The sequence below is a fragment of the Tupaia chinensis genome, unplaced genomic scaffold, assembly GCF_000334495.1.
Source record: "Tupaia chinensis unplaced genomic scaffold, TupChi_1.0 Scaffold143782_1, whole genome shotgun sequence".
Lineage (NCBI taxonomy): Eukaryota > Metazoa > Chordata > Mammalia > Scandentia > Tupaiidae > Tupaia > Tupaia belangeri.
The window spans coordinates 129,420-145,727 of record NW_006203631.1 but is presented as its reverse complement, the minus strand read 5'-3'; the positions used below and the strand labels follow the sequence as shown (position 1 = coordinate 145,727).

The 16,308-nt window shown below is 41.4% G+C and overlaps 1 protein-coding gene across 1 annotated transcript; it reads left to right on the top strand.

The window, feature by feature from the left end:
* Positions 1-407: 407 nt before the first annotated feature.
* On the top strand, positions 408-3,839 carry LOC102481533 (sperm acrosome-associated protein 5). Its single transcript, XM_006164978.1, has 4 exons — positions 408-593; positions 991-1,149; positions 3,478-3,556; positions 3,655-3,839. Exons 1-4 carry the CDS (start codon positions 449-451, stop codon positions 3,752-3,754), a joined length of 483 nt encoding a protein of 160 aa, XP_006165040.1. The 5' UTR covers positions 408-448; the 3' UTR covers positions 3,755-3,839.
* Positions 3,840-16,308: the final 12,469 nt, after the last annotated feature.

The following is a 16,308-nucleotide window of genomic DNA, read 5'->3' as shown; positions in this document are numbered from 1 at the left end:
ATGTGCTCAGAACACTTACAATAGCCCACAGTTGGGCAAACTCATCTAATACAAAGCATGTTTTACAGCAAAATATTAAAAACCATATGTAATTTATTGACTACTGTAATGAAAGTGAAAACATAGTTGTATGGGTACTCAAGTATGGTTTGTACTAAATACATATCATTTTCATGCCCTTGTAAAGTTGAAAAAACATGAACCATCATTAAGTCAGGAACCATGTGTATGTTTTATTTTGTTTTGTTTTGTTTTGTTTTCTCGTGTATGTCTCTTGTTCTCTAACGGAGCTGGCTCTGGGCAAAGTGGCAAGGTAGTCAGATCTCTAATGTTCCAAAATCTATCACTTACACCTTTGCTCATAGAGCCTAGAGTTCTAGAATGCCCCTAATTCTAAACACCACAGGGTGAGTCAAGAGCAAGGAGTCAGCTAGGAGAGCTTGTTATAATGCAGTCCTGGGGCACTGTGGTAGTGACCTTGGCCATAGTGATGGTTGCCACTGTGGATGCCAAGATCTACGAGCGCTGTGAGCTGGCAAGAAAGCTGGAGAAAGCAGGCCTCAATGGCTACAGGGGCTACACCATTGGAGACTGTGAGATTCCAGCTGCCCCAAGGCCCATCCACATCTACCACCCACCACACTCAGACCCAAGCCCCTTTGCATGTATCACCTCTCTGATCACATGAGTAGTTTAATTAATTAACTCTAATGTCATCACCATCATTGCCTTCACAATAATCACTTCCATCTCTATTATAAACACCATCACTACCATCAGTATGATCACCACTATTATCACCATGAATATCATCACAATATAACCACCACTGTCACTGATATCTCACTAGAGTCATCAACATCCCCACCATCAAACTGAGATCATTACTCTCACATTTGATACAACCATCCTGTCCTCTCTCCCCTCATACTAGCTTTTCCTATTCCCAGGCACTTTGCCTACCTCCTGCCTCCCCTCTCTCTGCCCCAGGGCTATGCATGGCACACTATGAGAGTGGCTTTGATACCTCCTTCGTGAATCACAATCCTGACGGCAGCAGTGAATATGGCATTTTCCAGCTGAACTCTGCCTGGTGGTGTGATAATGGTGTCACACCTTCCCAGAATCTCTGCCACATGGATTGTCGTGGTAAGGCAGCAGTGGAGACACAGTGAATTCTTATCTGATCCCACTCCCCACACACACAGAGAGCAAGGTTGTCTAACCCATAGTCTCCCAAAACAGGCAGAAAAATAGTGGAGAAAGGAGAAAAGTTCCCTGAACTATTAAAGACAACTCCCCATATCTTTATCCAGACTATACTGAGAGGTTGTCTAGGTCAGAAAAACCCTGAGCTCCCAAACCTTACCCAAAATAGAAACTATAGTTTTTTGAGACTCAGGAGATAGGAAATTTAGCCCCACGTGGAATAGAGGGAGAGATTTCTTGATTTGGGTTTGAAGTTGTCCAGGCTTTGAGAGAAAAAGCAAATATCTGGCTGTAAGAACAGAAACAAACTACTTCCATGCAGAAATGAGACAGCTTTGCATACAACAGTGTGGTGGTGTGGAGGAAAAAATACGATAGCAGTTGAAGTTGTTCAAAGCTAGCCAAAATGGTGAGTGAGACTGTTATAAACTTGCCAAAATAGAAACCGAGGTTATTTGGGGTCAGCTCAAATAGAGGTTAAGGTTGTCCAAGTCCTGCCAGCATGACAGAAGAAGTCACTCAGAATTGGTCAACTTGAAGGTTAGGGTTTTCCAGAATTGCCACCATAGAGGTTGAGGTTGTCTAAGACAAGTAACATGAATAGAGTTTTATTTCAAGACTTGCTAAAATTATAATGGGAGTCATTCAGTTTGTCATAATTGAGATAGTCCAGGGACCAGCAGTTAGCGTAATGGCTATGTCGCTGGACTCCTATGTAGTCGACCACGGTTCGAGTCCCGGACCTGGTGGCTTAAACTCACACCAGGCGTGTGTGCGTGCGTGCCCAAGATCCCGAGAGGAGAATGGAGGAGAAGGGATTGTGGCGTGGCCATCCACCCTAGGGGGTGATTTCTCACTTTCTGTCTCTCTGTCTCTTTCTGTCTGGCGAGCACACGTGCCCTATAGCAAAAACCTCTCCAAAAAAAGATTGAGGTAGTCCAGTGTTCATTAACATGAAGGTCAAGGTTCTAGACCAGTCAATGTGGAGGTTGAAGTTATTTGTGACCAATCAAAATGGAAGTAGATATTGTCCAGACTGGTCAACATGGTGACTAAGATTATTAATAACTAGCCAAATGACAGCTAATGTTATCCTGGTCCAGCCAATGTGGCAGTTGAGATCATCTAGGACTAGGCACCACGGTGACTGAGGTTGAACAGGACTAGCCTATGTGAAGATTGAGGTCATTCATAACTAGTCAAAATGGGCATTGACTTTATTTGGGACCTGAAAACATAGTGTTTGAAGTCACTGGAAATGACCAACATGACATTCAGTAGTTTTCCAACCAACCAGCATGGCAGTTGGGGTGTGTTGGACCAACAAGCATTTGCAATTGAGATCACTCAGTACTAGACCAAATAACAGATGAAGTCATCCATAATTGATAGACATGGAGTTTGAAGTTATCCAAGACCAGCGAATATGGGAATTGGTTGTTTGTGGATTTTGTTTTGTTTTTTTTTTAGAGGTTTTTGCTATAGGGCGCGTGCGCTCGCCAGACAGACAAAGAGAGGCAGAAAGACAAAAAGCAAGAAGTCACCCCCCAGGGGGATGGCCATGCCACAATCCCTTCTGCTCCATTCTCCTCTCGGGATCTTAGGCACGCACACACACATGCCTGGCATGAGTTTTAAGCCACCGGGTCCAGGACGCAAACCGCAGTCGATTATGTGGAAGTCCAGCGACATAGCCATTATGCTAACTGCTGGTCCCTTTGTTTTTGTTTTGAGAGATTTTTGCTATAAGGAATGTGCATAGACCAGAGGGACAGAGAGACAGAAAGCAAGAAATCACTCTCCAGGGGGGATGGCCACACTGCAATCCCTTCTCCGCCATTCTCCTCTTAAGCTTTTGGGCACACACACACGCACACACACGCACACACACACACACACACACACACACACCTGGTGTGAGTTTCATGCTTCTGGGTCTTGGACTCGAACCATGATCAGCCATGTAGGAGCCTAGTGCCTTAACCACTACACTACGTGCTGGCCCCACAATTTTTTTTTTTTCATAACCAGTCAACATGACAGTCAAGGTCATCCAGGATCAGTCAGCATGAGATAGGACTGTATAGAACCAGTCAACATGACAATTGAGGTAATTCATAGCCAGATGACAGAAAAAAATCAAGGTCATCCATAATCAACCAATGTAGTAGTTGAGGTTAATCTAATCCCAAGGAACCCATGGACCCTCCATACAATGTCACCCTGTCCTCATTGCACCAGATCATTATAGCCTTCTCTTCCTCCTAGACCTGCTCAACCGCCATATTCTGGATGACATCTTGTGTGCTAAGCGGATTGTGTCCTCACATAACAGTATGACTGCCTGGTAAGTTCATGGGGATGATCTATCCAGGGATAGTGGGACTGTTACCCCCATCAACCTGTCCATTTCACCCTCTCTCACTCCCTGCCTTCATTTCCCAGGAACTCGTGGACCAAGCACTGTTCTGGCCATGATTTAAGTGGATGGATCAAGGGGTGTGATATGAATGTGAAAACTGACCCAAAGAAAATTAATTCATGACTCAGATTCCCAGAGATAGAGATTTTTTTTTCCTTTCTTTTCTTTCTTTTGTGGATTTAATAAAGGATGGTATCTATAAACAATGAAAGAGACACCCTGATGCCTCACTCTCTTCATTTCTCTAATGTCTGGAGGTATCCCCATTCAATCACTTCCTCCGTATATTCAAAGCTCTCATGAAGAGATGCCAGATCACTCAGGATTGAGTGGGATGGGGGAGGATAATGTAATGAATAAGATCAGAGGTCCTCCTGGGTTCAAATACTGCCTCTACCACTAATTAGCTGTGTTGCCTTGGAAGAGGCACTTAATTCTCTGTGTCTAGGTTGTCTTATCTGTAAAATAAAGATAAGGACAGTAACTATGCTGAGGTTATTGGGAAGATTAAATGAATTAATATTTGTAAAGTACATAACATGCTTACTATACAAGAGATGGGGGATATGAAAATTGGCTTCCACTAAAAAGTATCACTCTCAGTTGAGGTCACTACAGGTTCTTTATTTAAGCAGAAACATCTCTTCAGGAGATAATTCGGTTAGATTGATTTTACACAGGAAGTTCAGTGAACTTAGGAGTTTAAAATATTCCTATTTGGGGATTGGTGTTGTAGGCGCTCGACTCACACATGGCTGACCACAGTTTGAGTTCCAGACCTGGAGGCTTGCTTTCTCTCTCTCTCTCTCTCCCCATCTCTCTCTGCACAAATTGGATAATAATAATAATAAATAAAATGAAATAAATATTTATTTTAAAACATTCATATTCTCCCACATCCTTCCCCATGTCACTAGTCTAACTCTCAGCCCTCTTATTCTCTCTTTCAAATTCAAAGTCCTAAGTTTCAAATGACAGACTAGGGATTTTAACAAGGAATTCCATGAATGCACAAGGCAATAATTTCCTTCTACAAAATGTCTGAGGTTCAGTATGTCTTGAGCAGAGTGATTAGGAATTCAAACTTGTCATCCTTTCTCTTTGCAATGGCAGACCCAGTAGAAGTACCACCCTCATGAGGAAGCAGTCCTTCATGTTCTTTAGTTAGAGTAAGAACTCAACTACCCAAACCCTTGCTTTTGGCATTCACTTATCAAAAATACATACAGGGACCAACATTTAGCATAATGGCTATGTTGCTGGACTCCCATGTAGTCGCCTGTTGTTCAAGTCCCGGACCCGGTGGCTTAAACACACGCCAGGTGCGTGTGCATGCGTGCCCAAGATCCCAAGAGGAGAATGGAAGAAAAGGGATTGTGGTGTGGCCATCCTCCCTGGGAGGTGATTTCTCACATTCTGTCCCTCTGTCTCTGTCTTTCTGGTGAGTACACATGCCCTATAGCAAAAACCTCTCAAAAAAAAAATACATACAGATGATCATGAAAACAGCTAGCTGCTACTGCATGGCAAGGAATGCATAAGCCCCTTTCCTTAATGCCATCAGAGTTTCCGTGACTTCAGCCTCACCCAGCCTAAATAACCAAATTGCATATCTCCCTCCATAAAGGGTGCCACCACTGTGGGTTCTGATATCTGAATTTGATAGTTATTAATCAAAACCAGCAGAAATAAACACTGGTGAATTTAAGTCAGAAATGGATCTTGTAAGGCTAGCTGGTGGTGTGGTTAGGATAAGGAGGCTGGATTCTCCCATGGCAGACTGTGCAGTCTGAGTCCCAGACCTGGGAGATAGAAAACTATGCTGGGCATACACATGCCCAAAATCCCAAGAGGAGAATGGAGGGAAGGGATCACAATGTGGTCATCTCGTCTTAGGGATGCTTTCTCACTTTCTCTCTGTCTCTCTCTAGCAAGTATATGTACCCCATAACAAATTTTAAAAATTGAATGGAGCTTCCAAAAACCTATCAGGCAGATCATAATATTTCTGGGGCTACATAATCAAGCTTAGAAAGGGGAAAGGTCCATGCAAAGAAACAATCAAATATTGCACACAGAGCTGGCTGGGACAGAAATGCTGGCATTAACCAGTGTTGCTACTTCTGGAAACTGGATTTGATGCCTTTCTTTGTATTGTTCTTGTTATGTCTTTCTAATACTTTGGAATCTATATATTTTTGTTTCTTCTTTAGTAGTTATCTTTAAATATGCAACATTATATGATTTAGTAAACCCTTTTTTCTTGTAGATGACAATTATTCCCATGTCATTAGAGATGACAAAATAGCTATGCTTAATAATAGTAGATTCTACTAATCTTTCCTATTAAGAATCTGGTATTAAATCTAGAAATATATTTCCCTTAAATCATTTCCAAGGTACTATGTTTATTGAAATTAATTAAATTAGGCTTCCCTCAATACTTTTGCCCAGATTTATAGTGAGGTTTGGCTTCCAACCGACAGCTCTCATATATTAAAGTCTTCCAAGGATTTCAGTCTTGAACATCCTCTCTGATGTAAAATGGTCATTCGATGCACAGCTATGATAAAAGTTTTTTTTTTTAAGTATTTTTTGCTTCAGGATCTTATTGCTATTCCTTCTTTATGGAACAGTCATCCTCTGGTATGGCTAGGGATTTTTTTCCATTTTCAGGTCTAAACTCAAATGCCATGTCCTTAGAAAAGCCTTCTTTGATCATCTTAGCTAAAGAGTGATGCCTCCCTCTGCTTTTTGCATTTTCTTTTTCTTTGACTTTCCTATGAAGGATTTTCCACTTTCAATTCTTTCATAAAGTGTCTCTTCTGAGTTCTTTAATCTGTCCTGAGCTTTGACTCCTGGAAGGTTTTCATCATATTCAGGACAGTCATAAGGTTTCTGTTGAATGTGATTTCTCTGATGTACAGTGAGTTTTGACTTCTCTCTGAAGGCTCTACTACATTTATCACATTTATAGGGTTTCTCTCCTGTGTGTGTGTTTTTTGGTGTATAATGAGATATGATTTCTGGGAGAAAGCTTTCTCATACATATTACACTCATAGGGTTTTTCTTCTGTGTGCACTTTCTGATGAATAATGAGATAAAGATTTCTGGAAGAAAGTTTTAGCACATTCATTGCATTCATAGGATTTCTCAATTTTTTTCTCCCGTATAGGCTCTCTGATGTAACATGAGATAGGACTTCTGGGAAAAAACTTTTTCACATATAGTACACCCATCAGTTTTTTCTCCTGTATGTTTTCTCTAATGAGCACTGAGGCTCAGCTTAAGGGTAAAGGCTCTTCCACAGTCTGCATACATATAATATTTCTCTCCTTATGAGTTCTTTTTTTTTTAAGAGAGATTTTTGCTATAGGGCGCATGTGCTCACCAGAGAGACAGAGAGAGAAAGCAAGAAATCACTCCCCCTAAGCCCCAGGGAGGATGGCCACACTGCAATCCTTCTCCTCCATTCTCCTCTCAGGATTTTGGGCATGCATGCACACATGCCCAGTGTGAGTTTGAAGTCCCCAAATCCAGGACTCAAACCATAGTCAACTATGTGGGAGTCCAGCGACATAATCATTATGCCATCTGCTGGTCCCCTGTATGAGTTCATTGATGTCTATGCAGTGTTGATTTGTCTCTTAAGGGTTTGCCACATTCATTGCATTCAAAAGGCTTCTCTCCCATGTGTGTTCTCTGATGTCCACTGAGATGTGACTTTCCACTGAAGGTTTTCCCACATTCAGAGCATTCATAGGGTTTCTCTCCTGTGTGAGTTCTTTTTTTTTTTTTTTTGTAGAGGTTTTTGCTATAGGGTGCATGTGCTCACCAGGAAGACAGAGAGAAACAGAGACAGAAAGCGAGAAATCACACACCCCCGGGGGAAAGGCCATGCCATAATCCCTTCTCCTTCATTCTCCTCTCGGGATCTTGGGCATGCATGCACATGCGCCCAGTGTGAGTTTAAGCCACTGGGTCTGGGACTTGAACCACAGTCGACTACATGGGAGTCCAGTGACATAGCCATTACATCCACTGTTGGTCCCGAATTTGAGAGTCTAGACAAAGGGATATCAATGTGGCTCTCCAATGTAATGAGTCCTATCCCTACCTGTCACTCATGGTCCAAACATCACCATTTTCCAGTCTTCCTAAGTGACCTTCAATGCTGGTGTCACTTTTCTATCCTGTTACAGTCCCAGGGTCACTGCTTCATTTAAGACATTCATAGTGGAAAGGCTACCCTGGCTATAACTCACAACCAGAGAGTCACTGCCCTTTAGGCATTCCATTGGTCCTTCACTGGAGACAGGGGCTGCCTCTAGCCTGTCACTCACTGCCCTAGTATTAATATTTCCATTGAGTCTTCAATGCCAGCAGAATTCATTCAACATGGCCTGTCACTCACAGATCCAGCATTACCACTCTCCATATTTCTTTTTGACCCTTATCCTTAGTGTCACACTCTGCCCCAGCCTTCTATTGTACCTTTGATGAGAGAGGGTCTGCCTCTGTCTGTTACTCACAGCCTTTATGTCCACATTCTCTAGAATTTCCATTGATTCTTCAGTGCTAGCAGTGCTCACTCTACCTGACCTAAATGCTCAGGAACTTCCATCTCCTGAATTCCCATTGACTTTTCAATGCTGGCAGAGCCATCCCTCACCTGTTGCCACAGTCCCAGAGTCACTGCCCTCCAGGACTTTCCTTGATCCTTCCATTTGGGCAGCCTGACATACACAGTATCAGCATTATCATTCTCCAGGCTTCCTATTGGCTTTTCAATGTGACAGAGTCCACTTTAGCTTGTCACTCACAGCTCTAGTGTCACCATCTTCACTGGTTCATTGGCCTTTCAATAGCACAGGATCAGCTCTTGTTTGTCACAACCGTAGTGACACTGTCTCTCAGGCTTTCCATTGTGCATCCAGTGTTCACCCCTGCCTATTGCTTTCAGCTAAGTATCATCACTTCCAGGTCTCCTATTGGCCCGTCAAATGAATATGGCCACTCCAGCCTGTCATTCATAGCACCAAATGTTAATGTCCTCTTCACCTCCTATTAGTTCCTCTGAGCTGTGCCAAAGCCAGTCTTTGTCACTTATAATATTCCTGCCCATGTAGTATAATAGTCTATGAAAGAATAAACAGAAGCCAGATAGATCATGTTTGATCTATATTAATGATAGAAAAATTGACCCATAACTTGAGAACCATATTTCATTACATAAGAATTAAGAGCCATAGGTTTATGATCCATAATTTGAAAAATATATTTCATTACAGAAGAATTAAGAGTCACAGGTTTATGATCCATAGCAGAGTCATTGGTTGTGAAATGATTGCATGAGACCTAGGTCTGATGCTCAGGCAAGAGGCGCATTGATGGTAGAAGTATTGAAATATCTGGACTCTTTGCATAGATTACAGGAGCATGTACAGAGGAAATAGTAATAATACCACAGATATAATTTAGACCCTAAGGATATTAATGGTAGAAGAGCTACAGATTCATGAATTTAAGAAACAGAAGGATTGATGATGAAAGAGTTGACATCTAATTTGATTTGAAGTCTAGATCAGATGGGCATTGACACTGGAAACATTTCAAGAGCCTCATTCCTTTGTCCCATGTGGTAAGTTAAAATGGCTACAGTTCCTTGCTCATTCCCTCCCCACCCCATTCTTACTCTGGGCTGGCCTTGTGACTTACTTTGACCTGTGAAATGTGGCAGAAATAAGAGTTATATGAGTTATGGCCCAAATCTTGAGGCCTTGCAGCTTCCGCCTTGATCTTTGTAGACTTCTTCCTCCAATGTGTGAAGAAGCATAGGAAGAAATTCAAGTGGAGAGGCATGGCCCACCCATCCTAACCATTATAGCCATCTAAGTGAGGCCCCAGATATGTTGAGAGAGGCCATCTTGGGCCTTGCAGTTACCTATAGCTGCATTTGTGAAAACAGGTGAGAAAAAATTTCCTGTTTGTCAAAACAAACAAACAAAAACAATAACATGTACATAATGGATTGTATCTGCCCGAACACATGGTAATAGAGTGAAATTTCTTTTTATCTTTGTAATATCTTTCTCTTTTAGAAGTTTTTGCCTTAGGACATATGCACTCACCAGAGAGAGAGAGACAATGAGAGGGAAAGTAAAAGTGAAAGTGAGAAATCACCCTCCAGGGTGAATGGCCACACCATTATCCCTCCATTTTCCTCCTGGGGTTTTGGGCATGTATGCATACATGTCAGGCATGATTTTCAAGTCACCAGGTCCAGGACTTGAACCATGGTCAGCCATGTGGGAATCCAGTGCTTTAACCACCATGCCACCTGCTGGCCCCTGTTTAAGTTGTTTTTGTGTGTGTGTGTCTTTTCACACCCCTGCCCCCAACCTTTGGTAGACATAAAGACCATGAGACCAGGGGTTTTTGTCTAATTTGTTTATGACTATATTCCCAATCCCTAGAAAAGTATGTAGAATACAAGTACTAAAGAAATACTGCTTCAATAAACAAGGATAGTTGAATCCAGTTCACTTTTAAATTGCCCCAATTCCTATGCCATTTAATTTGTTGAAGGTCATTATATCTCATAAACAAATAGAGCTCAAAGGTGGCCATCCCCCATGCAAGCTGAGAGCCCCATTAAAACACTTTATATGACCAAGCCAAGTGGATTGTCCTGGGGGTTATTGAGTTTTGGTATAATAAGCTTATTCATAGTGTGTGTGTGTGTACACATGCACATATGTGAACACAGAGAAAGATACAGGAGATATACATCAGCTGCCCTAGTGACTAGTTCCTGAAAGGGAGAGGGAAGAGAGAAATGGCTGAGCACCATTGCTGCTGAGCACCTTAGTGTGGGTCTGTTTGTTCTCTATGTCCACATCTTTCTTCTGCAGACAACTTTGAATCAAGCTCTCCAAGTCAAAGAACTCAAGGGAACTTCGAATGTAGCAAAACGAAGTTTGAGATCATCCTCCCTTCCCTTTCCTGCCCACAGTGCCTGTGCCATCATTTTCTCAGGCCTCAAGCACAATTTTGAACTACACCCTTGCTTTTCTGCCCCAACCTGCTCCAGTATCTGAGCAGTGGCTGGGTTCTATTAACTCTGCCCTGAATACCTACACTCCACTCCACCCTCACATGGTCTCTATCATCCCAAGTCCCTTCTCACAATGCTGCTTCAGGCTCCTGGCCTTCCCACCTCCCACAAACAATACCAGATCTCTGAGGAGAAGCTTTGGTCTCTTCCCTCAGCTGCTCAGAAACCCTGAGTGGCTCCCAAGGCCTGCTGAACAGAACTCAATCAAAACTCAGCCTAGTCATCAAGAGACAGTCCTACTTATACTCATGGCCTGGAAGTTCCTCTGAGAGCTTCATACATAATAGGTCCTTTGTTGACCTTCATGAAATTGGTCTGGACTAACACTTACATGCAAAAGTAATCAAAAGGGAGGTAGGAAACATTTGCTAAGCATGCGCTATGTTCCAAGTAACGAACTAGGTGAGAAATCACCCCCTGGGAGGATGAACACACTACAGTCCCTTCCCCTCCATTTTCTTCTTGGGAATTTGGGCATGCACACTCATGTGCCTGGCATGATTTTCAAGCTGCAAGGTCTGAGACTGGAACTGCATTCAACCATGTGGGAATTCAATGCCTTAATCACTACGCCACCTGCTGACCCCAGGAAGGTGCATTTTAATGAGGGCAAATTTCACATGGGAGATGGAAATGCAAACACCTTGTTCAGTCTAAAAGAGATTAAGTATTCTTAATGCATAGAACCTGCGATCAAAGTATCACAACACTTCAGAGATAGAAAGTTATTCTACTAGGTATACTTGTGAGGAAATACCACTTCCATACTCTCTTACTATTTCCCCAGTGGTACTGACATGAAGAGAAATATATTAATTCCTGGCCTTGTTTCCCTTCTCCTTGGTAAAAGTTTTCAAGGAGGACTGTACCATTCCAGCCTCCCACCTCCGCAGTAGTTTCTGTGTGGAGAAGGAGTTGTGGTCCTCAGCTCTGACGTTTTACATACCAGTTCTTATAAGCCCCCACAAGTATGTTCATAATTTGCCCATCATTAGCTTTTACCTAAAGGGCTCCACCCTTATTGTCAAGTTTTCAAATTCTTCCCAAATTCCCATCTCTTCCAAACTTGTGAGAGGCACATTTCTCTGCTGCATGGAATGGTAACACTCGTAAAAATGTCTGCTTCCTTGACAACCCAACTTACTGGCTTGGCCATCTTTCTTGCCAGCCAAATACAATCTCTACAGTTACAGAACAAATTAATTGTGGTCACTAGCGCCTATGTCTTCAGGAAGGGCTACTGAGCCTGAGCAAGTATATTGACTGACAGTATCTAAGGTTGGGTAAAGGACCAAGAAAGTGGCTATTGGAGGAAGTTGTGACTGATTTTGGAAACAAAAGATGGACTTTGCCAGAATAAGAATTTGGATCTTAACATTGGAGCAGGGGATAAAGGAGGGAAGGGTTCACATGGAGTAGAATTGAGAGGGCTGTTGTCTGTGGGCAGAGTGACACAAGAAAGTGCAGGCTCTCCAAAGATGTATTAGGTTAGTACTTAGCTGGGGCCTCTGAGATTAGTAATGAGAGTGTCTGGGGAACTGTAAACTGAGTGATGGGGGTCGATGGAATGAGCGATAGAGTCTGAGGAGTCAGTGACTGGCGAGGGAGAGTATTTCTGTAGGATGAGTGACAGAGTCTGTAGGGGTGAACGATGGGAGTATTTGGAGTGTGTGATGTGGGGGAGATCTCTGGAGACAGCCATTGGAAACTGTGGAGATGAGTGTTGGGTGGCCTATGAGATCCATAGCATGGCCGTTTTACCAGCTGTCATTTATGGATTTCTGACCTGGTAATGTGTGAACTTTCAATCTAGGTATTCCTTGTCATTTGCAACTTCTTCCCCTTCACAGAAACTCTTCCTTTTTAGGCCTCAGCCTTCCCTCCATAACAGTCAGATATGACAGAGTTCCAGATAAATTCTTATTTACTTCTCCCCCTGCTCCCTTAACTAGGACACCTAGAAAAAAGTGAGAGGTATTGTATAGCACAGACTCTGGAGCCAAACTGTCCTTAACAGCTTTGTGAGCTTAGGCAAGTCATCTACTCTTTGTGCCTTAGTTTCCCTAACTGTAAAATTAGAATGATGATACCTACTTTGTATGGTTGTTGTGAAGATCAATTGAGTTAATCTAAGTGTTTAGAAAAATGCCTGGCACATACATTATAAACCTTATAGAGCCAGCCCATGGTGTGGTGACTAAGGCGGGTAGATCCCACATGGTTGACCACACTATTTGAGTCCTGGATCAGGTGGCTTGAGAAACATGCATGGCTTCCGTGCGTGCATGTTCAAAATCCCAAAAAGAGGGAAAGATGGAGAAGGGTTTGTAGTGTGCTCATGCCCCATTGCGGGGAGGGGGAGTGTAGTCTTGTTTTCTGTCTGTCTCTCTGGCCAGCACATGTACCTTCCAGAAATTTTTTTTGAAAAACCCTTATATATGAGCTTGATATTATTATTACTTATACCATAAAATGGATACGTATAAATACATAAATTGGGATTAGGGTAGTAGAGCAAGACCAGGGTAAGACTGAAATGTAATATATTTAATTCAACATCATTATATTGAGTTATGGTTATTTTTCTTAGCTTCCTGGAAGTCACAGTAGAAAGGGAAGGAAGCACACTTGCTTTATGTATCTCACCCATGCAGAGAAAGTAAACCACTTCTTCCTCAGAATCAAAGATTTCCTGATGTTGATAAGAGTTCTCTGATTGGTCAGCCAAGTCCTCATCAGCAGTCTTGTGACAAATAAAAGAATAGGATTGCTCTGGTGTGACTTAAAATGTCTTCATGCCAGTTAAAGGTGTCCTGCCTTTAGGCAGGGACTCTTGTGGAAACCAAAACCATGTCTGCACAAAGAGCTTTCTTTCCTTCTGGATCAATACAGGGATGAAACCTTCATACTATTTTCTGAAATTTTTTTTTCAACCTCGGATATCTGCATGGCCTGAGAAATCCACAGGTTTGCCCTTTTCCTTTTCAGACTCAGAATTCATGATGTTCTTCACCACTTTCAATTCTTTCCCTTCTTGCCTTTTAAAAACAGTTTTATTATTTTGTCATGTTTTTTTCTTTGCTTATAGAAGTGATACAGAAGTGGCACCAAACATTCAAACTATCAAGGAATTCACAATCTAGAAAGGAAAACTATCTTATGATCTCATATTATTCTAGATTACTAATTATCTGGTGAATTTGGTTCATTTCCTCCCATATATCTCTCTCTCCCTTGTTCTTTCTCTTTGTATTTATGTATACATATAAACATATAGTTAACGTAAGTTTTCCTTTTGCTAAAATTTGTTCATTATGTAAAACTATTGACTTTTTGGGAAAGTTACGACATATTTTTCTATGCAAAAATGCATCATGACTTTTCCAATGACCCAATATTTTACAACTGTCTACCCTTTACAGAATAATACTGATAATAGTAATAGTAGTAATGATAACAATACAAATGATGATGATAGAAATGGTAGAAGAGAAGCCAGTGCATAGTGAGTTTATACTGTGCCTGGCACTGCATTAAGCACTTTATAGGCATGACCCCCTTTAATTCTCACATTAATCCTATGAAGTAGATACTATTATTATTCACAACTTACAGAAGAGCAAACTGAGTCCCAAAGTGAATAAGCAAGTAGCATGGTATTATAGACCTGACCACTGGCATACTGGGATAGTCCTCACTCATTGAGTATTTGTTGATAGAAGATATTTCAGTACCAAGTCATAGAGATATTTTTAACAGCTGCATATTTTTCTCTTGTATGCATGTGTCATGATTTATTAATCAGTCCCACATTTAAGGACTTCTGTGTAATTTCTGTTATAGCATAGCAGTGATCTCTCTTGTCATCTATCTTTGTACAGTGGTGAGATGTTTTAGAATGTCAGAAACAAAAGATAAATATATTGTGAATTTTCATAGGCATTGCCAAATTGTCTTTTAAAAAGTTGTAGAATTTGACACCTCCACTCATAATGAATGAAAATACCCTTTCTTTAAAAATTTTTTAAAAAGAATTAATTCATTATTATTTTAAATATTGCCATAGGACAGTGTAGTAACCAGAAAAAGACACAAAATGAGAGAAAGAGAGAGAGAGAGAGAGAGAGAGAGAAAATTAAACGTCAGATCCAGGACTCAAACCACAGTTGGCCGTGTTGGGGGTCTAGTGCCTCAACCACCAGGCCACCTGCTGGCCTGAAAATACTCTTTCTAATCCTGTTATGGTTCATTCTTATCATTCGATATTTGAACATATCTCATTTCTTCTGTTTGTGTTACTTAATTATGAGTAGGATTGAGTATCTTTTAATACATTTTTCCTTTCTATATTTCTTTTGTGAATTGTTCTTTTACATACTCTTCTCTTTTTCCTGAAGGGTTTAAATGTCTTTGTCCTAGTATTTTAAAAAAATCTTTTAGAGAACTATAAGCTAGATTTAAAAAAAAAGTTTTTGGAGTAGTTTTTTTTGGGGGGGGGGGGTTTTTGTTTGTTTGTTTGTTTTACTATAGGTTTTGTTTTGCTATAGGGCGCGTGCATTCACCGGAAAGACAGAGAGAGACAGAGAGACAGAAAGGGAGAAATCATACCCCTGGATAATGGCCATGCTTCAATCCCTTCTCCTCCATTCTCCTCTTGGGATCTTGAGCACGCCTGCACATGCACCCAGCATGAGTTTAAGTCACCGTGTCCAGGACTCGAACTGCAGTTGACTACATGAGAGTCCAGAGACATAGCCATTATGCCATCTGCTGGCCCCCTGGAGTAGATTTTTTTATTGGTGCTTAACATACAGAGAAAAGTGTATACAGTGTACAGTTTCATGAACTTCTGCAAACTGAAAACACCTGTGTAAGGAGTACCTAGATCAAGAAGCAAGAAATGATAAGCTAACCAGAGGCCGCCTTCTTGCCCTTTCCAATCTCTCTCTCTCTCTCTCTCCCTCCCTCTCTCTCTCTCTCCCTCTCTCTCTCTCTCTCTCTCTCTCTCTTTAAAAAAAATTTGCCATGAGCTTACTGGAGAGATATATATAGAGAGAGACAGTGAGAGGGAAAGTGATGAATGACCCCCCCAGGGGGAATGGCCATGCAACGGTCCCTTCTCCTTCATCCTCCTCCTGGGATTTTGGGTATTCATGCACATGTGCCTGGTGTGATTTTAATGGCTCTAGGTCTGGGACTTGGACTGCTGTCAGCCATGTGGGAGTCTGGCACATTAAACACTACACCAACTGCTGGCCCCCATCCAATCACTATCTCTTAACTCACAGATAACCACATTTAAAAAAATATATTTATTTAATTTTATTGATTACTATTTTTGGGGGGTCTTGTTTGTAGTTTTAAAAATTTTTTTATTTATTATTACTAGTTATATATTTAATCACATATACATTATTTGGATTGTAAAGAGAATTTACCCAGCATGATATACACCTCAGACCAGTCCAGTTGAGAATTCCACGCACATCATCATCAACAGGTAATAAACTATGTCTGTTTCCCACAAATGCCTTACATCTCTATTTTTTCCCCAAATTT